Below are 22,820 nucleotides of genomic sequence, written 5' to 3'. Positions count from 1 at the left end.
AATGAAGAAAAAAGTTAGGCCCTTTTCAAAAGACAGTTTACATCATTTTTGGAAAAAAACAAAATATGCAAAGTGGTTTTTTGTGACAAAGTCTTCGTGTACAGAAAGTTTCATTCGAATCTGAGAGCCAACTCTGAATACGATTTGGCGCGAAATTCGTCTATTGACAAAAGTATTAAACGTGTAATGGAAAAAAAAACTAGTGTTGATGATGTGCATTTTAAATAGGATTGACGTATTGAAGCAATATCATTAATACTGTCTAATGACAGAAGTATTGCACGTGTGCCGCCAATCGGGTGTACTAGTGGTCCCAGTATTTTTAACCCTTCATAAGGCCCAGAGTTTGGAACTATTAATGAATGTTATATTAACAGATACACGGTTTTCTCACTTAGTTTAGAATATATTTACATTTATTTCGTAATAAATAACGTTTTGAAAATATACTGCTTCCGCCCGTTAGAAAACGTCAGTCTTTGTAATGTTTGATGTATTTCCAACGAAATTGGTGCAAATATAAAGACATATCGAGCTGGATCAGAAATTCAAAAAGAAATTAAGGTTACTTGATTTTACCAGATTAACAGTAAATAACCCCTGGATTCTGAGGATAAGTTGAAAACTTAGACCACAGATTACAGACGTTCATTTATTCATTTTATTTTTTCTTTGTAATGTTTACCACACATAAACCAAATTTTCGGATTAAAAATAGTTGTTTTTACGAATACGACCAAAATTCAAGATGGCGGCTTATGCATATTCATCTATCATCTAAAACCATGCAACTTGGATATGTTTTATAGCAGAAAGATGTTTAAAAGTAGAAAATTTATGTGTCATCTTTTTGAAATCCAAGAAGGCGGTTTAAATTCAAAATTACAGCATTTCAATAACGTGTTTTATCTAATTTAATGCAACAAGACTATTTTGGATATCGAAAATATATCTAGATATTGTTATTCTTCATGTATTTGGGTTTGAGACTGCGTCTTTCCAAAAATTCGTCTTGAGCAGACCAATTCAGTTTGGAATCTAATTTAACTCCAATGTACTTGACTTAATCCTCGCACAGTAACACAGAATTAAGGAACTGCAAAGGACGAACCCCAATTGTTATTCGCTTCTTCGTGAATAGAACCTTTATCTTCAATCTTTATGTTTGGATTAACTTGTCGACGCCCGACATTCGGAAGGCACACAGAGATGAACAGCAGCATTTCATTGATATGCTAATCGTCGACAGGTTTTCACTGGTGATCATACGTGGCTTCTCCTTTGTCGGTTCTCATGGTAAAGAGGGGCCAGTCTGTCTTTACCAGGGGACATAAAGGTAGCCTTGAGTGATTCGTAGTTATGCTGCCTAAGCTCGACTCCTGTCAACAGAAGACAAAAGATTGCCTGTATGATTTTAAGCCTGTTTCTAATGAACCTGCCACTTCTAGTTTTCCGATCTGTATATTTCACATCCTTGATCTCGTTTGAGTACTATGGCTCTCAATTTTCATAACTTTCCCTACCCAGCAATCTCTAGGTAATTGAATGTCGTTAAAAAGTATAAAACAAGCTCATTAAGTACCCTCAACAAACTATCTGCAAACCCGGTTCCACAACAAAGTAATAGAACACCACCTTGAAAACCGCTGCAAATACTCAACTTCCTTATCTCTGCCTGTCTCATTGACGAACAAAGAATGCGGTTACTAAGCATTGCGTTAATCTAGCCTGAGATACATGCAGATTAGGTATTAGAGGCGGGTACGGATTTTTTACCTGATACCTGCCCCGAACACGTACCCGTAAGACCCGAGGCGGGTTCGGGTTTTGTTATGACGGGGTACGGGTCGGGTCGAGGAAGTGTGGAGTAAAAATCAGTCTATTTTCAACCTTCAAAGCCATTTATCACGATACTCAGTGTACGTTCTGCTTCTGGTCGAGCTGACGCAAAGCGAATGACAAAAATAGTTGCTTGTATCTTGCAGGCATTATCTGAAGAACAAAAGTTACCTTTAATATTACCGTTGATCTATCAAAATAAATGAGTCTAAGCGTAATAATTCGACCAAACATGGTATCCAAATGGGAATGGTGCTTAGGCTTATAGAAGTACTGATAACGTTCAACAAGCTGGCCCAGGAAAAAGATTCACCTGCTTGGCTTCTACTCTATTTATGTTAATAGGATCGTATACAAAAATTATGGGTTTTATAATTGTGTTCATTTTTTCTTCCGTAATCCTTGCATAACACTTTAATTTGTCGATATATCGTTTTTTTGGGAACTTCAACCATAATTTTCGCCATATTATTGCCAAATTGTTGTACGATTCACACACTGATTAAGCGAAAACAGTTGTATAGTCTCAGCCAAAGTAAGATATTAGATATAAGATATTTTCCTGCAGATCCATAAAAAGATACACTTGCATTTAATTAATTATTGTCTTGTTCTTTGCACGGAAAAAAATCTGCTCATAAATTCGTGAACAAAAAATCGCGATTTCGTGAGCTGAACAATTTCCGAAAATCGTGACCAAGTTCCTTAAATGATGGCTAATAAACGTATTAATGAAACTATTTGTGGTTTCAAAAAAAAAATAGTTCGCGTCAAAACGGCGTTACATTCGCATGTTTGGTTGGGATACAGTGTTTGTTCCCTGGACATGTTTAGTTTTTGTTATGATTCTTGTTCTTAATTTGAGGATACGCTGTTTTGTATAAAGTGTATCTACGAACATAACCGACATTTAAACGATGTTCATGATTTCAGGAGCTTTGTCGCGATTTTCATAATCTCTCAAAACGTTACCGTGACACTTTATTAATGAGTTTACTATCGAATTTTTCTGGCACTGTAGCGCGATTTATGTTCCCGATTTCAGGATCTTAGGCAAGATTTTAGAAATTTATATTCACGTGATCGTGATATTTTAGCCACCAATTTCGAATCGGATTTATCTGTAGTGTGATTTATGTCCATGATTTTAGGATCTTATTCTTGATTTTCGTAATTCCTATTCAGGTTATCATGATATTTTAGTCACAAATAGAGTGATTTTTGTTCATGATTTCAGGATCTCGGTCACGACTTTCGTAATTTATATCAGCGTTTCCGTGGTATTTCATTTTTGAGCCCACTTTCGGGTTTGACACGTGGAGTAAGGTGACGCATGTCCATATTTAATTCTCAATAGCACTATCCAAATGCATAGGAATAAATCCGGCGGCAGTAACTGGATAGAGATTTCTCCACACCTTGGACTTAAGTGTCGACCAAAGAATAGTACAGCTGCATCTGAGTATGCCGTACTATCCGTCGAAGTCCTGGGGAAGGTATTCGTAGGGGCAAAAAATGGCCTCGGAAAAGCGACAGATCTGAAGAATCCTCATGAAAATGACGGAGATCGAGAATTTGCACTTTTTCGGACGACACTGCTGCGTTCCCATGTCATTAACAAGTCCTGACATCCTGATCGTGTAATGATGCTTGGAGTTCAAGGTTGCAGCCGGGTTCACAGTTTTTGTCACATTTACGAGAAACTATCGTTGTTTCCACGCAGGCCTGTGCGCAAGGGAAGGGTTTTAGGGGTTCAAACCCCTTCCATGAGGATTTTGAATTACTTTTAAAAATCTAATTACTTCCTGTTCTGGAGAAAAATTATACTGCGTTTTGATACAAAAAATGACATTTGAGTTCGGTCTTCCTAGGAACAAGTCGTTGAAGAAACTGAGAAAGAAGCTATTCAATAAACGGTAGATGATTTTCTAAGTATATATTATATTTTGCAAAGTTGAAAACATAATAAAACTGTTCAATGAAAATTTTATACAAATCGCGAACCGCTCGAAAAGATCTTCACGAGCGAAGCCATCCGCGTTGGAAAAGAAAAGAATAAAAAAGCAACGGATGTGCTTCTTCATTGGTTGTTATATGTAGCTTTGGCTCGCGTGTGTTAGCAGTACCAGGTTACTATACCTCATTTTCTAAGTAAACAGAATGCATCACAACTGTAGAATGATTTCTTGTGAATGACGAATGAACAGTTCGTGATACGATTTTCCCATACTTGGTGTGAGTAGACCAGTTACGCTGCAAAGTTGCTTGCAACTGGAGCTCAGGAGGACAAACACGAAGTCGGAAAAATTTCGGGATATCGTTGTCTGTAGAAATTTCAGCACCGATGACCGGAGTAGCTGTCAGTTAAATGGCATCAGTATAAGGAGAAATACCGCCGTCGAGAAATTCTCAGCATCAGCTACGAAACATAGAAACGAGTAGCGTCAAGAAGGATAAGAAACATTGCGAAGATGGTTGTAAAGAGATGTAAATCATTATGGTCGACACCTCCGGATCGGTTCGTGTCTCAACAGGTGGCGATATTTGCAGGAGACCCGAGCAGTTAAAACTTACCGCGAAGGTTGACAGCAAGCAAGAAGCGATCAACATAAGATATTAAAGATCAAGAGCAGTAGTAGTCATAGGCGTGCGCAGCCTTTTCCATTAGTGGGGGGGGTCTTAAAAACATTTTGTTATGTTAAACCTTCATTATCAGGTAGATTTCTGGTAAAGGTTCGATTGTAAAACAGTTATTTTATTTTGTTATTGAAATTGTAGTTGTTTAATTTATTTCTTAAATGTAGAAACTGGTTTCTCAAAAAAGGTAATCAAAGTATTTCTATATCTAATTATGATTCCATTTTAAGTTGGCTTAAAAATTAACATTAAACATTTTCAACTTCCTCGAAAAAAATTTCTCGTGGTCTTTGACGCAAAACAATTCTCACGTTTTTTGCAATATGATTTTTTTGAAGTTAGTAAAATTTACCATTTTTCAGTCCCACATAACTCGTAAACAATTGATTCATTTAATTGTTTAAGAATATATTAAGTTGTGATTTCGTATGAGTTGAATGGAATTTTTTCATCATTTGCTTTATGTATCCTGCAAGACGCAAAGGCAACATGATGCTTTCAATTGGAAGTATGCTTTAGCATAAAACGTTATTAGAAGAAAATGGTGGTCCTCCATAGTCCAATAATATAAAAAATATATCGGCAAGAGCGTGTTTTTATCTCGTGATTGTATGGTTAAGGATATATGTTTTATTGTTTCAAACTTAATTTTTACAATAATAAACTGATTTTTAGTATATAGATGAATTCTTAGGGATGTTCGCTATATACCGATAAGTTAAGTTAAATAATATAATTGATTGCTCGTCAGAATTTTTTTTGTCGAACTGTGGTTATCAATATTAGTATTTTTGTCAAACAACGTTACTAATAGATGTATATTGAACGATAATTATCGGATTTAGGTGGATATGGAATGCAGAAAGATGAGTATGTTTGTATATGTATTTGAAGAATATAACTAAAAATTTTGAATTTGTCTTTAACTAACTTTTTCCTTTGATATCTGTCGCGAATTTTTCTTTAAAATGATCATCAGACTATTCAGTTCCTTTTAAACTAGACTTCAGCTGCGCATGTCTGCGCACAGAATGCCTGGAGAATCTAAGATGTTGTATATGTTTGACGATTTAGTACAAAAATTCATTTCGCTTTTTAAAACTATATTATTTATTAATACTTCAGATCTTGAAATTATATAGCTTAATTATTATTTTCACAAAATTTCTTTTCTATCGGATCATTACAACTTGAGTTATATTAATTTATTGGACGCTACTTTTTAAAACACATTTCAGAATGGAATATTCGATGTACGGCTCACTCTACTTCGTACCACAACGAATGCGGATTTTTTGAGAAAGTCCGTTGCGATTCATACAATATCCGTAGTTCCAATTCACAAATAATTTGAAGTCATGAACTGTTGCTCTATTTTAAAATTATTGGTACCGTAATAAGGATCTTTTTTAATTATGCGAAAAGCTTTATTTTTATGGTAGCTAAAACACGTTGTATTCTTAAAAATTTGTAACATTCACAATTAATTTGAAATTTTGTCAGTGAGCTTGCCATTATAATCACGAACAACATTCCAAAATTGAAGATTGGTCTGTGATTTGGTTCACCAGATATCATGTTCACTGGAAACGATATCAAACTATTGGCGTTCAAACACAAAAGCTGCAGTCTCAAGAATTTTCAATAAAAATGTTTTGTTTTTTCTTGCAATCACGTCAAAAAATGTACTATTTGATACTCTAAAAAATGTTAGAGCAAAAAATAATGTTAATTAAATATGAATGATTAGTGTAATAAGAAAGGCCATATCACACTGTTAGGCGGATACAACCATTTTTGCCTTTCTCATATAGAAAGGTTATGCAATCACTCTGAAAAACGTCAACCTAATCCCGGCCCGGAGGGCCGAGTGTCATATCCCATTCGACTCAGTTCGTCGAGATCGGAAAAAGTCTGTATGTGTGTGTATGTGTATATGTGTGTGTGTATGTGTGTGTATGTATGTGCGTATGTGTCAAATAATGTCACTCATTTTTCTCCGAGATGGCTGGATCGATTTGCCCAAACTTAGTCTCAAATGAAAGGTGCAACCTTCCCATCGCCTGCTATTGAATTTTGGATCGATCGGAATTCTGGTTCCGGAATTACGGGTTTCAGAGTGCGGCCACACAGAAATTTCCCATATAAACTATAGGAAAAATTAAAAATAGACTTTTTATTTTTGATGCTAAATGTGTTCAAGGTGCATGAAACGTCGAGATTTGATGCAAACTCGAAAAAAAAATTGACTACGATTCACTTTTTTGGATTTTGGCACATTTTTGCCTTTCTCATATAGAAAGGTTATGCAGTCACTCTGAAAAACGTCAACCTAATCCCGGCCAAATTTTTTTTTCGACTCGTTTAGGGTTTCTGGATTTTAACAGGGGCGTAGTTCGCGCCCCTCCTTTAAAAATCTCCTTAAATCACCCCTCAGACCACCACCCCATCCAGCCCTCATACCCCTCCCTTTCAACCCCATCATCTTTAAACCACCACTGTATCACAAAGCATACCAATTTAAGCTGGGGAGTCGTTCGTTCATGGGACTTTCGCCCTCTTCACATACCCAGCCCCGCATGACAAAATGAGTTAGCAAGCAGATAACATTGATCTAATGCTGATTAGGCTAATGGAGTATGATATTTTTTTGTTTCAAATGTTTCACCGTCGACACGTAGCTCATCAAGTTCGTGGCTGGCATGCCATTGTGTATAAGTGCAAAGTGTACTAAGAATGTAATGGACATTTCCACAATTATGTTGAACATAAAAAGCCTCCGTGCCATAGTTTAGAGAAATGAGAAAGGCACAATTGCACCGCTAGGTGGATTAAAACAGGTTTTAATGTGAAATTCGGATTCAGCAACCCAAAATTTACTAAAGAAATATAGTTTAGTAGCGATATTTGCATTGCACATATTTATGACCCCTCTCTTAAGGAATGGAACCACTGGGCATTGTGGGTTTTTGCGGTTTTTATTCGTCTCGAATGAAAATTTGAGCTTTGGGCTTGATACCTGCATTTAATTTCTGCACAAGCTGCTGGTCAACACCAGTCAGCAGCCAGAGCTTTTTTCCAGTATCTGGTCATTGAATGCATTTATGGAATTTGTTCAGATCCTGACCATACATCTTTCAGACCCGCGATTTTGGTCATAATGTTTTGCTTTACGGTCCAGCTCGATTGCTTGATAGCCCTATACGAAAGCGATGACATCGCTTCGACAACACAATGGCACCTTCAGGACAGCAGACAAACATTACATGAAATCTGTTTGTACTGCACATATAGGTTTGGTCATTGTGATCATCATACTGGAGTTTTCATTTCTTTTGTGCAGAATTGATTCTCTATTTATACATCGCGTGACAATTTATGAAAACATTAGCTTTTTTCAAAATTTTTGCATTTCATTACAAGCAAATTGCAATCTAGAGTTTCCAAAACCGGTCATAAAGAGCACTATACCGGAAAAGAAGACTCATAACGATTCTACATTCGTAGAGTTTCAAATGTTTCCATTTAGATTTTTTTCTAAATTTTAGAATTATGTTGGGAAAATTTTGTTAAAAAATCAGAGTGGATCTCAACATATGAGCTATTCCAATTTTATTGGCCGGCTGCTATAAAGCTACCTTGTTTTAATACCAATTAAATTTTTCCTGAGCATCCAAAACTTAAGAATGTTTCAATGAAAAGTATTACAACTGAACAAAAAAAAAACATAAATAAAATCAATAAAAAAGTACTATGAACTGAGCTCGAAAAATGGAAAAATCCATAAAAAATTCATTATGAGATATAAAAACAAAAATACAAAAAAAAACAAAAATTGAATTTGAGTAATCAGATCAAAATATTTATGAGATATATTGTTTCTCTTTCTATCTCGTCAGGATTTGGCAATGGATTATGGCCCACTGATTTTTCTGTCACCATAGGTTTTTATTTAAGTTTAAAAAATAATTTTATTTTACTTTAAAACTTTGTTAACTTAATTTAATTACATGATTTTTTTCAGTTTGTGAATTCTGACCTAGATTTTCACCTAAAATTACTTTTTCAATTTTTAAAAAAAATCTCTATTTAAGGTATTGGGTGAATCTCTAATGGATTTATAAGAAAAATGATGACAAACAAAAACTTCTAAACAACTTCTAAGCAACTCCGAGAATCAAGTAGAAAATAATACTTAGTCATTTCTAGCTAATTTAATGTCGTTAAAATGAAGACAGAAGTAGAATAAGTGGTTATTCAAATAAATAACATCTATATAGTTCTTCTAAGATTATATTACTGTTAAGTTTTAGAAGAAAGTTGAAAGTTTCTCTTGTTCTCGCTTTCCATGTAATATCTCCTGGAATCGCCATATATCAAATCAAAAAATGAAATTGATCACCAACACTCTTGTATTTTTAAGCCGGTAACCGAATCTTTGCTGCAGTTACCGCTTCCTCTCAGCAACCTTATCTTGTTATCGATAAAGATTTCTGATTTCAACGAACTTGCGCCAACTACGATAACATGTCATGCATTTTTATTCTAGCACCTACCAAAGCGCAAATGAAAGAAGATGTTACATCATTTTGTGCAGAATTAAACCAACATACTATTATTTTATTACTATATTCTTCATAAATAATTTAGATGCTGAACAAACCTCTAGCAATTGTCAGAACACGAATAGGTAGGTAGACACCTGTTAAAAAAGTTTGTTATGATAATAATAAACAGCAAAAAATCAAAGTCCTGCGATTTCAAAAGGTCGACGCACAGCAACAGAACTACTCAGCGATCGCTTTCATTCAATGGACTGCACTATAACAACACACCCCAGAACGAAACACTTAAATGATTAAAATACCATGAATCGATCTCCGCACGCATGACTCTGTTCCGAGCGTTGATAAAGTGCTTAGTACTTTGTACACACAACTAGAGGAATGTCGACTACACAAAACCAATTCCTAACTACTTATTTTCTTCATATGGGCAAATCATCGTCCCAGCGCACACTTGTTCCAATCACGCCTGTCCACACTAAGCAACAGCAACCAACCGCCTCCTTAGACGTAGTGGTATGAACACAGCAGTGTCAATCGTCTGCCTGTATCCATAGGAGGTAGAAGCGAGAGTAAAGAGTACATTGATATTGATACAAATAAAGACCTCCTCGATGTCGTGGTTGACAATGTACGACGCCGGTTGACCGCAGGTTGTATTTGCGATGATCTCGTCACACCACCAGCGAGAACAGGCCCGGCCAATCCAAAGGCGTCGGCCCGAAACGATGTCAGTACATATATAAAAGCTAGAAGGTTTTCTGGTATCGTACACAGTGCAAGTTCTAAATCGTTGTTGAGCCGAAGCATCATCCAACCAACGGTGAGTAACCAGATAGTGTGTTGCTAGTGTAGTGGATGCCTAACGGTACACCCAACAACCCTTGACTCGAGGACTGTAGCCGTTCCACAGGTCGTTGGTAGCGGGAAAAATAATGCCGGAAGAGGTTCAGTCGACCGCGGTTATGAATATGTATAAATGGTGCCTAATGTTTGTTCTCTGTGTTACGAAGCAATTCGGAACCGGCTCAGCCCGATGATATTGAAATATTCCAGTAGCGTATTTCGTTGTGTTTAGACCTGTTAATAGCTTCTTGCTGAATTGAGGTAGTTATCATTCCTAGGTGAGATAATAGTTCCCAGAACAGAACGTTTGAATTAGTGTGAAATAGCGATGGAATCTATTGTAACTTAACAGTATTGTGTACCCGGCTTTAGAATGTGGGAATAGACTATGCTAATTGTTGCTAATCGATTTAACGAATAATCGAAAGCGTTCGACAAGCGGAAAAGTGAAAACCGGTAACATTGAGTGATCTTTGTGCAAGTATTTATAATAACGGCTCGTCATTTGTTTGTTTGAATCGTTTCAAGGATGCACATAAATGCTGCTTTTCAACTCAAATTGACTAAGTAAAAAGTTATAAAATTAGTTTAATGTTTTGGAGAAATTATTGGCCGGAAATGAATTATTTATTTTGAAAAGCTGTTCTGCGTTTTCAATGTTTTACTTTTGTTTAACCATGACTTTTGCTATAAAATATTAATCAAATGCTTTCAATTTCTATTTATATCAACAATATCAAAATATCTTTTAGACTTGTATTTGTACAGTTTTAAAATTACTTGATGGTCTACACGAAATGACATAATTTTGAGCATGATTCATATCTGGTTACCAAATTTTCTCCTTGCGGAGAAATATAGCATTGTTGCAAGTTACAAGTAACTATTAATTACACATGTGGACAAATAAACAACTCGCTTCCAACTACATTGGATTCGGGTAATTTGTAACATGTAGAGCAAACAGGGGCAGCCACAAAAGATAACCTGAATAGTGGTCGCAGTGGAAAAGTTTCCCCTATCAAAAAAAATATTAATTCAAAGCGATAACATACACGTAAAAATTGCGTAAAAACTTTGTAAAATTGCCAATGTGTTCATTACCCTTGTTTAAATTGAATTGGTTTATGACCACGGCAAGTGGTCAATATAACTCTGGGTTTTCGGATCTTATGGGATCTATAATAAAAATAATATTTGCATCATTCAACCACTAATCTATGAAAAAATAAAAAGTGCTTGGGTAAAATCAACCCTTTTCGAGAGCTGATTCTTTTCCCATCTCTAAAACGAACAGAGGTACCAGTTTTTGTGCTATGTTAAAGTTCGGTTCCTTGAGTTTGGCATTACATTCGAGTGTGATCTATTAAGAAAAAATATGTAGGGGAGCCCGGGGCTAGTTGGCGGTTGGGGTAAGTTGGCGGAATCCCTTTTTCTCAGTTTCTATTAGACATATAGCGCTGCCTCTTCTTGTGTACCTCAAATTATGTGAAACCCGTTATCCAATGTGTTTTTGTTGTAAAACGATTTGTTTGGAGGAAGTTGTGGGTGATTTTGTATTTTCGAGCATACCAAGTAAATTTTCTAAATTTTAAATACTTTGCGTTATTTATGGTAATTTTCAATCTATTTCCCGAATGATTATATTTTTCGATAGCGCACGAAAAAGGCTTTCAGTATCCGTATAGATATTACATCTATCCACAAACAAAAGTTATTTTTTAAATAGTTTTTAATAAAATATGCGGTTGGGGTAAGTTGGCGGTGCTGTACGCGGGGCAAGTTGGCGGTACTATTTACAGTGCAAAAAAGTGATCAAAAAATTTATTTCTGGAATTCATTCCAAAGTAAGAAAATCTTTGTCTTGTGCATCTCGCCAATGTAGGAGATATTTATTCCGACCAATTGCATGAAGAATTTCGAAAATTTGCTTTTGAATAGGGAGTACTCGTCAAAGTCAAAATGCCGGGGTATTGAAACTGAAATATAACAGCAAATGTCGGTTAATATACAGTTTTCTCGAAAGGACATTCAGCACGTTCCAAAAGAACCCTTGAAGTAATTGCATCTCCATTTAATTGCTTAGTGTTTGGGGTATCCTCACATACCGCCAACTTACCCCGGAACCGGGGTAAGTTGGCGGGTTTTCCGCTTCACATATTTTTGTCTTTAAAAATGGAGACAATGCATCAAACACTTTAAAAAAAATCAGAGATGTTCCCAACAGTCTGCTCTTTTATGCCGCGTGTTCTATTTTGCAAGATCTATTTAGATCAAAGCGGTAAAAATTGAAAACTGAAAATACCGCCAACTAGCCCCGGTCTCCCCTAATGATGATTTGCATCGAAATTAGCTGTATTACTTACTAGTAGATTGTCACAGGAAAGGCCGATTTTTACTTACCCTGGGTAAGCCGTTTTACCAAACGTGCGTATGATGGTCGATGTGTTCACTTGCTGATCGTTCATTCATAATCTGTCTTATCACGATTACTCCTAGTTTTCTTCGATTTTCTTTAATTTCATCACTGTCCACTTCTAACAAGTGGTTGGATACTCTATGTCCCGTATACAGTGGTATGAGTCTATTAGTTGACCCGATTGGACTGCCTGTTGAGGGGCCATTAGACTGCATTGGTGAGGGACATGGCTGGTGGTACCGGGTTTATAACCTGTTGTTTCTTTAAACGGTACTTTTTATAAGTTTAAACCGTAGCTGATGGCCAATGACGGTTACTCGTTGTTTACCCTTAAAAAATCGATAGGGTTCGTCACTTCACACGCACTAAGTGGTTGCTTCGTCAACTGGATTATTGATGGAAACACTTGGTTCGGGCGTAAGCGCCAATACCTTATTTATGACATTTTTGGTGGTATTCAACGCGAAAAACAGATCGAAATGGTGAGTTAAGCGAAAGCAATTATATAAAAAAAATCATACCAGAGGCAGAACCTGCAACCCTTGGGACTCCATCCCAATGCTGACATCGTTATGCTATCCCGGGCTATGATGACGTCCCAGGAAAAAACACATGATTATCACATTGTGGACAGTGATCATACCATCAGATCAAGACAACGGCCACAGCCGCTGCCAGCCAACACATTTGATCTATTTAATTTCCACGATACCAAGATACCAAGGCCGGGGTTTTTTTATAACCGTTTAGTATCTGATTTTAGTTCATTATCCATCGTACTTCGCTGGGTGGCAGAGCTAATGGACACTGTCTATTTCTGATCCCTTGCCCAGAGGCATGACTGCAGCGAACTCGTCGTTCGAATTAACCAATTTATTCATTTTTAAAGGTTTTGATGTAAGTGTCAATACCTTATTTAAGACTTTTTTGGCGGTTGTGTGTGATCTCGCTTTAGAGGCAGTGGGTCGATCACTGTCGCCAATGCCAGAATCATGTGTTCTTCCTGGGATATCATAAGTGCATGTGCATTGAGCCGGAGTCCCAATGGTTGCAAGTTCGAATGCTGTCGCTGGGGCGATTTGCTCACATAATTGCTTTCTTTTAACTCAACATTCCGACTTGTTTTCCCGGTTGTTTGTGGACAACACCGTTTTTAAACAGTTATTGCTCACAAAAACAAGTAAGCCTAATAAATGTGACTATTGCCTTTCGTTTGAGTATTAACAGTTACAAGGGTCAGTTGTAGTACTGTAGTTGTTTCAATCAGACTGATTGGATTCCGATGGAGCAGTGCTGCCAGGAACAGTTTAGGTTGACGACCGAAAATGAATTTTTCATATATCTTGGTTATGTTGTAATATTATTAAAAACTGATAAAATTTTAGACTATCTTTGGCTGCGTTTTCCACGCAATTGGACTATTTCAGAAGAATTGTATTGAGCATTAGAAGGTAAAAATTTAGCAGCTTCTAGCACTGCGAGGGACGGACCTATCTTTATAAAAATGATTTTTTGTGTTGCTTGAGCCCACTGTTTTCAAGGAAAAATAGTTTTGAAGCCCTAGATGCACTAGAAAAAAGTTGGGCATTAAAGGGTTAAATAAGAATATACGTTGCAAATCACCATCGCACATATGTTAGCACACATTAATGACATTCTACCCAAGTTTGCTGCCAAGACCCGTATGGACTAATCCATGTGCACTTGTGTTAGTGCGAGATTGAGGTTAAATCGGGTGGAATTTTTCACAAATGAGGTTATCAGGGTGATGATCGCTATGTTCATGTCTTGTATCGTATACATATATGTCTATACACATTGCAACTGTGTTGGTGTCTTAGACGTCAAATAAGTCAATATCGATTACTCAAAGCCTTTTGGTCGATTGTAGCGCCGACAAGCCCTAAGTCTCTACCTGTATTTCAAAATAAAAGTGCCGTTTTTAAGAATTGTATTTGACAAGAAATCCTATTTTGGTCGTTCTATGCTAAGATAAGGCAAAACAACGTGGTGCGATTTTGATCCATGTCTCGGAAATCAACTCTCGTCACGTCAGGCCTTCGATTTTGACTGTTGCTGAACACCCAAAACAGAAACTTCTTTCATTAAATAATCGATCCATTTTTGTAAGAGACGCTTGCATTTTCTTGAGTCCCTATCTTGACCAACGTCACCAAACGGTTACTGATTATTCGATTCAGGCTACACAGTGGTTCAATCTGTATGACTTGTAACTATTAACCCTCCGGAAGTCGCGCCAATGGCTCACTGGACGAGCAGCCGCAACTGATCTAAGATGATTTGGCTAGATTTTCAGAGCAGCGTGCACTCAATGCACTAGCGTGACTGCCGGAGGGTTAACCTTGGGCTGGCGTTAGTATGTTCGAACCCCAGCCAGGAAGGAATATTGGTGGTAATAAGGACGGTAACACATTTTCTGTACATTATTGAAACTCGGCTGTTAAGTCTGCCATAACGAAACTTAGAACGAAAAACAAGGGCTGGACATACACATATCGGCTTGATGGAAAGTTTTCCGTTCTAAGATTTCAACTGATTCAATTTGGAATATCTGTCCGGCTTTCAATGTTCATATCTTTCATAGATCACACGAATAATACTCAGCACGCTGAATAGTAGCCATGTGATGATTGAATTTGCACTACACAATATTGCAATCACTTGGAAAATTGCTACGTATTCTTTGACATTAAAGGACTTACATTCGACAGAAAAGGTTTGCAACCTACACCAATGGTTGGTATGTTCGGATGCAGCCCAAAAGCGATTCTTGTACTCTATCCATCTCAACGGCAATGTTCTATCATGATTCTGGACCAACGAAGTCAGTGGTAGCGCCGATCTAGCCAATTCGTCCGACCATTCCTTTTCCAGTGATACCGGAATGACCTGGTACCCATTGAAGGAATATAGCATTTGAAATGCTAAGTTCTTCGATTTGAGTTCGACATCCGATTACGATCTCGAGTCTGCCGCTTGCCGTCTGGTGCTTTTAGGGTAGCCTCGCTATCAGAGCAAAAATAAATCCTCAACCGCAAATTCCCTGTTGAAGTGCTGATTGCACGATTGACAGAATTGCGAAGATCACTGCAAAATACGGTGCAGTATCTACCAAGCGAACAGGATTAGTCTAAACTCATTGCAGAACAATAGACACAAGCACCGGCCTGGTCATCCAACAAAGAGCCGTCAGTGTAATAAACGTTTTCTTCAAGTTGTCGCTCCATACAGCCAGAAAGCTAATCCTCGCGAGGAGAAATTCTCACATTAAAAGTTTTAAAAGGAAAACTGCATGTAAGTTTAAAGTCACAAGAAACCATTGGGGATCACAGTCTTGTGTGGCTAGTTGCATGATCTATTCACTATTGTATTACTGTTCCAGACCCCAGTAACCTTAAGATAGTGTGCATAAGAAAGTGCTTCTTGGGATTGAGGTTAGGTCGGTTGCTTTAGATACGAAAAACGTTCACCAAGAATTTATATTAATCAATGGACAACCTCGACTATCAACCGCTGCATTCTTTACGCCAGTGATTTCCTCAAACGATCGTGCTTTTTATCTAGCCTCCAATCTCCGAATTTTATTTTAGTACAAACTGAAACCGGAATAACAATTTCTTAGTAATGTAACAAAAAAAAATTAACTTTTATATTTTTTTCAGAAGAAGAAAACATATTTTCTTCATCAAAATGACTTTTAATTGAAAGAAGTAATATGTAATTAGAATATTGAACAGCAAAACTATGCGAAAGGGTTACAGGTTAGAATCTGTGTAATTTGAGAGTCCTGTACAGAGGAATGGGCAACTCTACATAAACAGATGACTGCTTTTATATTTCTGATAACCACAGTTTTGCAGTAACATTGAGTGACTTCGATCGAGTTACACAACACATTCATACGGAGTGAATTAAAAAGTTACTGTTTCGTGACTTATAGCATACTGTTTATAATATTCCTTCTTGTAATTTATTGTGCATTGTTACAAAAATGCATAATAAAATAACTAAAGGATATTGTTTAGTCGATTGCAATAATTTGCCCCAATGTTATTTCTATAAATCTATCTATACTTTTCTTGTACGCTCACCGAAAGAAAAATAATCGTTTACTTTGCACGATAGACAACCGCTAACATGTTCGACAGGTAGATTAAAATTACATCTTTTTTACATATTTTATTAAAATAAAACATTTTTCGTCCACTATAATTATAGAAATCAACAAATTTTCAATTCACCACTTCTACCCGAAAAGTGAAAGTGACAGCGTATGAATTAAGATTCATCATCATCATAGGTAGTGGCCGAACAATCCTGGTACTCTAAATCATGACCGAATGTAGTTTATGTTTCCAGTTTACTCGATTTAGGGCCTCCAGTCTCCTCGAACGCCCGTCGCACACATCTTCCTCAATTACACACAACCAGCGAGTGCAGTATCTACGCCAAAGACAACACTTTTTTAAGTTCTCTGCTGAGCATAACTTTAGCTGCTCTCTCCAGGCATTCGCACTACATGTACCGCCCACTGTAGTCTGTGTTTTTATAAGCCGTCCAATGTCCAAATCTTTGTATACTCGGTACAGCTCGTGGTTCATGCGTTTGCACCATTCTCCATTTTCTATTGGGCCGCAGAGTATTGAACGTAGAATTCTTCGCTGAAACACACAGATAGTCTGCTACCTTCAACACCCATGCCTAATTGCCATACAAATCATAAGGGAGCATCCCGTCTGTAGGCCCGTCTGTAGGCTACGCAAGCCATAGAAAATCCTCTTCGCAGCAGCAACACGTCGTTTTACCTCGCTACTAACAATGGTTATTACATGTCATTAGTGTTTCAAGATAAATGATTTCGTCCCCCACCCCATCGATTTCTACCTCAGAACCAACACTGTTCTCTACCAGCAACCAGGTACTTTGTCTTGTCAGAGTTTATAGTCAGCCGGATTATCGCAGCATCCCTTTTAAAAAATGCCTCTTCCACCACTTTGCGATCAACGCCAATGATGTCGATGTCATCCACGAAGCCTGTGAAATCTCGTGATGATGGTTCCGGTTCTTTGCACATCAGATCTTCGTATCACACCTTCGAGCAGTGTGTTGAACAATAGAGCAGAGAGTCGCTACTTCAATCCATCTAATGTCACAAACAAGTTGGATGCATTTCTGGTGAATCTTCAAGTTGTACTCTAGGAATTTACCTAAAATTGATCGCAGCGTAAACATTTGCGCCGTCGATTTGATCATCTTTCTGAAAACCCGCTGGTGTATTCAGCAAATGGCTGCAGTCTGCTAAACAGAACACGAAAGAATACTTTGTAGGCGGTGTTAAGGATCGTTATGCCTCAGTGGTTATTACACTCGAGTTTGTGGTCCTTCTTGAAGATAGCTAACCAACCCGAAGGTATTTCTTATTTCACTCAGATCTTCCTGATAACACAGTGGATTGCTTCGTCAATGTATACTATTGCCTTATAATATTCACAAGAATTGCTGGAAAAGGCTTGTTCTACAACTTTCTATCTCTTCTATCTTGGCTCATAGCATGTTCTCAAATTCTTTCAAGCATATTATAGTGTTAAAACCAATCAATGTTTCCCAAAAAATCAAGTTCGTGGGAATTGATTACTGATTCATCACCATATGCTATTTGGCCCCATGCCATACTGACTCAGACATCATCACATTAAAAGTTTAAAAATATCTCCTTGGGAAGTTGAATTGATTTGCAGACTTCGACGAAGTTGTACACAATAAAACCTATCTTTCTTATTTTTACTTGCATGATAAACTACAACGCATAAAGTGCCACCTGGCGGTGAAAATGCGAGTTAGCGGGTTTTCTCGATGTAAATTGGCGAAAAATCCCATACAAGCTTCGAACACATTGATCCGGTAGCTAGACTTATCCGATTTGGCTCCAATTTGGAGCAGTGACTCCTGGTGGGACTATAGGAATCGACTCATGGGGGTCATGTTTTTCTTCTCACTCTAATGTGTATTGTACCATAAAAAGTCAAACGCCATTATTCCCGTTTCTCTACTATAGAAGTAAAGTACCGCTATTCTCGTTCCGACAATGAGAATTGTATCAAACGAGCTGACCTTCAGTGATAGTGAGAAGATTTCATTAATGCCGTATTGGATTTCCATGGTTCAACAGGTAGACACCCATACGGGAAGTGGAGCACTTACTAAAAGATAAAATGTGTCTCAAGCAAACTGATGTTAATTTTATTCATCATGTACGTGTACTCAAATAATTCAAAGCCATCTCTAAGTCGAACAATTTATTTCCGTTAACAACATGCGCCACTATGTAGAGTGTGATAATGTTGATGTCAAGATCCCCGTTTATTATGAATATAACGCAATCGAGTTGCGACTACATGATCTGTCTCAGCATATAACCGAGAGCACTATTCGTCAGTTCACGTCGCAATGCGGATAAGTTCTTTCCATTAGAGATAATGAATGGAGGAACCTCAACCCAGGCACTAACAACGGTGTTCGAGTGCTTAGAATGCGGCTGAAACACCCTATTCCTTCCTTCGTGACCCTGCGGCTTGGCTCTATCTGTGTCCAGACCACGCTGTGTACTTATGATAAGTCTCCCACTTGACAGTGCTGCAAATAATCTGCACACTGTGCTGGATTACTAAAGAAAAAACAACAGTGATGACAGTATGGACAAAAGTGACAATCAAGAAAGCAGACCAAATGATCCTCAGGCTCTATCAGGTGTCGATGAAAATGCTCCTCCACCGCTGAACAGAATCTCCACACGCGATGGTAATTTGCATGCAAAGAACTCGATAGACACACATGAAAGATTCTTTATTGTTTCTTTATTGTAAATGTTCAAAAGACACACGGTTCCGTTCATCTCACGTACCCAGCCGTTTCGAATGATGAAATTTTCAACAAAAAATATCCAAAATGTGAATCGTTGGAAAGATGGGTGGATAATACAGATAAAAATATTTTGTAATTTTAAATTTATTTTCATGCACATATTTGGAGCATGAATATAAATGTAAAATTAACTCCCACCACAAATACATACGACTTGTCGTGCTATCTTCAACGAATTTTATTGTAATTTTACACGTTGATTGAAAATTACAGTTTCATTAAGCGGAAAACCAATGCACCTTAATGTATTTTTAATCCAATATTGCTGTAAAATAAATGACATGTAATATTACGCGAATTAAAGTGTAAAATCATATGCTTTTTGGTGCTCCAATTGAATGCATTGATTTCAATTGAATTTTCAATCAAACTTTTGATTCAAGCTTTGTATGTTTACATTCGTATTGGTTTACATGTCATTTAAATTTCATTATTTTTTGGTACGTACTTGGGACATAAACGAAGTGTCGTGACTACAGTGTTAATGGTTGGTGAAAGAACAAGTATGGAAATAAGCTCTTCGGATTGTTATTCTGGCTCTAATAAGGGCTATTGTCAGGTAGAGAAAGAATTGTCAGGCAGGAGAAAATTTTTCCAATAAGCGTCGACTATAAGCATGAAACTAAATTAACTAAATACAGTATCAGCCTTCGTTAAAGCGGTCTTCGTGTAAAGTCCCCCGAACGAATGCTCCATCGGCTATCTTCAAATGTCTATAGTTTCGCATGACAATACAATGGGTCCGATAGCCCCTTCAAATCGATGGCTCTGACTGAAAAACACTGGCAAATATCGGTTTTACTGCGTAACTTCCGAAAATATTTCTAAAAATGGTTTTTTACGTCATTTACAGTAGTCATACATACTTTGTAGTTTAATATAAAATTGGTGAACATGGCGCAAAAAATTTATTACTATGTTTTGTATTTTTTCGAAAAATACAATATTGGAAGTGTAAACTAGGGAACAACGGGACAAATTATCCGTAATTTGCATGAAGTTGAAGAAAGCAATTTAGCATTTATTTAATCACATCTTTTAAGTGATCGGTTTTGAATAATTTAAAGAAAGCTGAAAAAATAATGGTCAGAGATCAAATGTCACCCGTCAGAACGAATTATAGTAGGTACGTGAATAGTACCATGTTATTAGTCATTAGGTATGTCTTCTTTTTTGTATTTCGCGCACATCCGATGTTTTCAAAACAAACCATTAAAGCTGCTGACTGTCTAATCGATCCTCACCACACAAACTGTGCGCTTGATCGTGCTCGCCATACAAATGAGAATAGCTATTGCTGATAAATTTACATCCAGTTTGTAATGCTGATTTTGTATGAATAATCAATTCGCTATAGGAACAGTTGCAACTTCACAATAGGCGATGTTACTATCCCAAAAATGATACTTGGTCAGTTTCTAAAATCAATCTATGCTTTGTATAGTTTGATATTTTCCTAAAAGCCTTTCTAAATTATTGGTACCACTGTTATTTATATTTAATTATTTAACCTAACTTTTATATCCTCCATCTAACTTTCAGACACACCAACACCTCCCCAAAAATGAAATCATTCATCGTGATATCCCTCGCCCTGATCGTGGTCGTGACCGCCCAGAACAACAGGTACACCTCCAAGTACGACGGTATCGACATCGACGAGATTCTCAAATCGAACCGACTGTTCAACAATTACTACAAATGCCTGCTGGACCAGGGCCGTTGCACCCCAGATGCCAACGAGCTGAAGCGAATCCTGCCGGAAGCCCTGCAGACCAACTGTGAAAAGTGTACCGAAAAACAGCGCAAAGGTGCCGTCCATGTCATCAACTATCTGATCGAGAACCGATCGTCTCAGTGGAAGGTTCTGCAACAGCGGTACGATCCTGGCAATGTGTACATCACCAAGTACCAGAAGGAGGCTCGTGCCTCCGGAATTAAGATCTAGAACCAGCTAGTAATCTTCAACTCTACCTCTCTACTCTACCGATATTGATTGATTGGGAGTCGGTTTGTCCCCAGAATCAAGAAACCAAAGCTTCGAAGTATTATTTCTTTCGCTCTTCTACCACCTGTACACGGCAACTCTCGCAGGAGTCGCGGAAACGATATTGAAAGCGCTAATAAATTCAGAACGCTTACGATTTTTTACAAACAAATATGATATCTTGATGTTGTTTATTATTCATTTTATTCTACCCAGTTCACAAAGAAACTTGATCGTCATGCTTCACCAGAATACAGCGTCGGTGTTTTTTTCTCCGGTGTATAGTCAGTATGGAGCGATCGAAAGCTTGTTTTTTACACCGCACGAGCACCGCTGCTCCATTGAACCGTAAAATCGACCGGTACGATAGAAATGTCGATCCAGTTCGCGGTTAGTCATGACGGAAGTTTTCTCTTTCTGGGGGAAATCCCTGCAATAAATTTTGTTTCAGGTATGTGCCAGTTTAGAACCTACCCTTTACATTATGGAATCACCGATTAAGTTGTTTCTGAACGGTGCACAATGTGAGTATATGAACTAATATATCAAATCGGTGACACGGTAGGGGACACTAGGAAGTAGGAACCAACCGGCACCCTGTGTTTCAAACGTATTCCAGCTATTTCAGTCTATGTTAGGTCTACAGTGGTAAATCCACACGATGTGCAATTTTACACTATAATTGAACAGCATAATAATTTCTTTACGTCCGTTGGCGTATAGTAAATAGTAATAAAAGAAATTCCCAACCCATCAACCGATCGCAACCTTCAAGCCCTAAATAATATCTCCGCGTGTTTATATATAATGCAATTGCAAAAGTAAGATCGGCACCGATCGAGTTAAACGCCGGGTATTTCTGAGATGCATTCCAAAGTGCTTCGATTCGGTAATACATATTAAATAGTATGTGAGGGGCGGTTGTTTGTATAACCGTAGCATTGGCATTGAAGAATGCATTTTAATTTGATTAGCAATCGGTAAGGTGAAGGAAAACGTTTGTTATACATCGCTGCACATATGCACAGAGAATAGACATATGAATGACTGGCGTCCAAAAACGAGTAACAAGTAAATGCGTTGACTAGTTTTTGAGTTATCGTGTTTGCCAATTTGAAAAACCTATTTTAATCCAACTAGTGGTGCAATTGGGCCTTTCTCATGTGTCCAAACTACGATTCCATGGTAATGTTCAATACAATGGTGGAAATGTATATTACATATGGTCGGTGTTAAGTCAGACCGGACTAAATCGCAAAACATCAAAAAATGAGACAATGATAGCACTGGATAAAGAATTTCGCCAGCTACATTCGACTTTTGTCAGATATGAAATATGTAACAATAAACCAGAGTTATTGCAAATATTAATTTCCCATCATAGTGTAAAGGATGCTGCGATTCAAACTTTAAACTCGTTTTTCTCGAAATCAATATTTTGTCACTTAGTCCGGTCTGACTTAACACCGACCATATTCAGTACGATTTTCACATACATATACATTCGATAGAGTGCGTATAGTTTGGCATCAACAACTTTGTTTCGTTCTAAAGAACCAATCTAATAACACAAATGACCTAAAAA

At 37.4% G+C, this 22,820-nt stretch overlaps 1 protein-coding gene across 3 annotated transcripts; it reads left to right on the top strand.

The window, feature by feature from the left end:
* The first annotated feature begins 9,739 nt into the window (after positions 1-9,739).
* Positions 9,740-21,407, top strand: LOC131683193 (ejaculatory bulb-specific protein 3-like). 3 transcript variants are annotated; one of them, XM_058965029.1, is made up of 2 exons: positions 9,740-9,864; positions 20,791-21,407. In XM_058965029.1, exon 2 carries the CDS (start codon positions 20,813-20,815, stop codon positions 21,194-21,196), a length of 384 nt encoding a protein of 127 aa, XP_058821012.1. In that variant the 5' UTR covers positions 9,740-9,864; positions 20,791-20,812; the 3' UTR covers positions 21,197-21,407. The 3 variants fall into 3 exon arrangements, with proteins under 3 accessions (XP_058821012.1, XP_058821014.1, XP_058821013.1); XM_058965031.1 differs by lacking the exon at positions 9,740-9,864 and adding an exon at positions 9,999-10,148; XM_058965030.1 differs by lacking the exon at positions 9,740-9,864 and adding an exon at positions 10,012-10,165.
* The last annotated feature ends 1,413 nt before the right edge of the window (positions 21,408-22,820 follow it).

This window comes from Topomyia yanbarensis, chromosome 2 (assembly GCF_030247195.1).
Source record: "Topomyia yanbarensis strain Yona2022 chromosome 2, ASM3024719v1, whole genome shotgun sequence".
Taxonomy (NCBI): domain Eukaryota; kingdom Metazoa; phylum Arthropoda; class Insecta; order Diptera; family Culicidae; genus Topomyia; species Topomyia yanbarensis.
This window is presented reverse-complemented; position numbering and strand designations above follow the sequence as displayed.

Coding starts and splice junctions, on each gene's coding strand:
- LOC131683193 (XM_058965029.1), top strand. CDS start 20,813: ATGAAATCATTCATCGTGATATCCCTCGCCCTGATCGTGGTCGTGACC.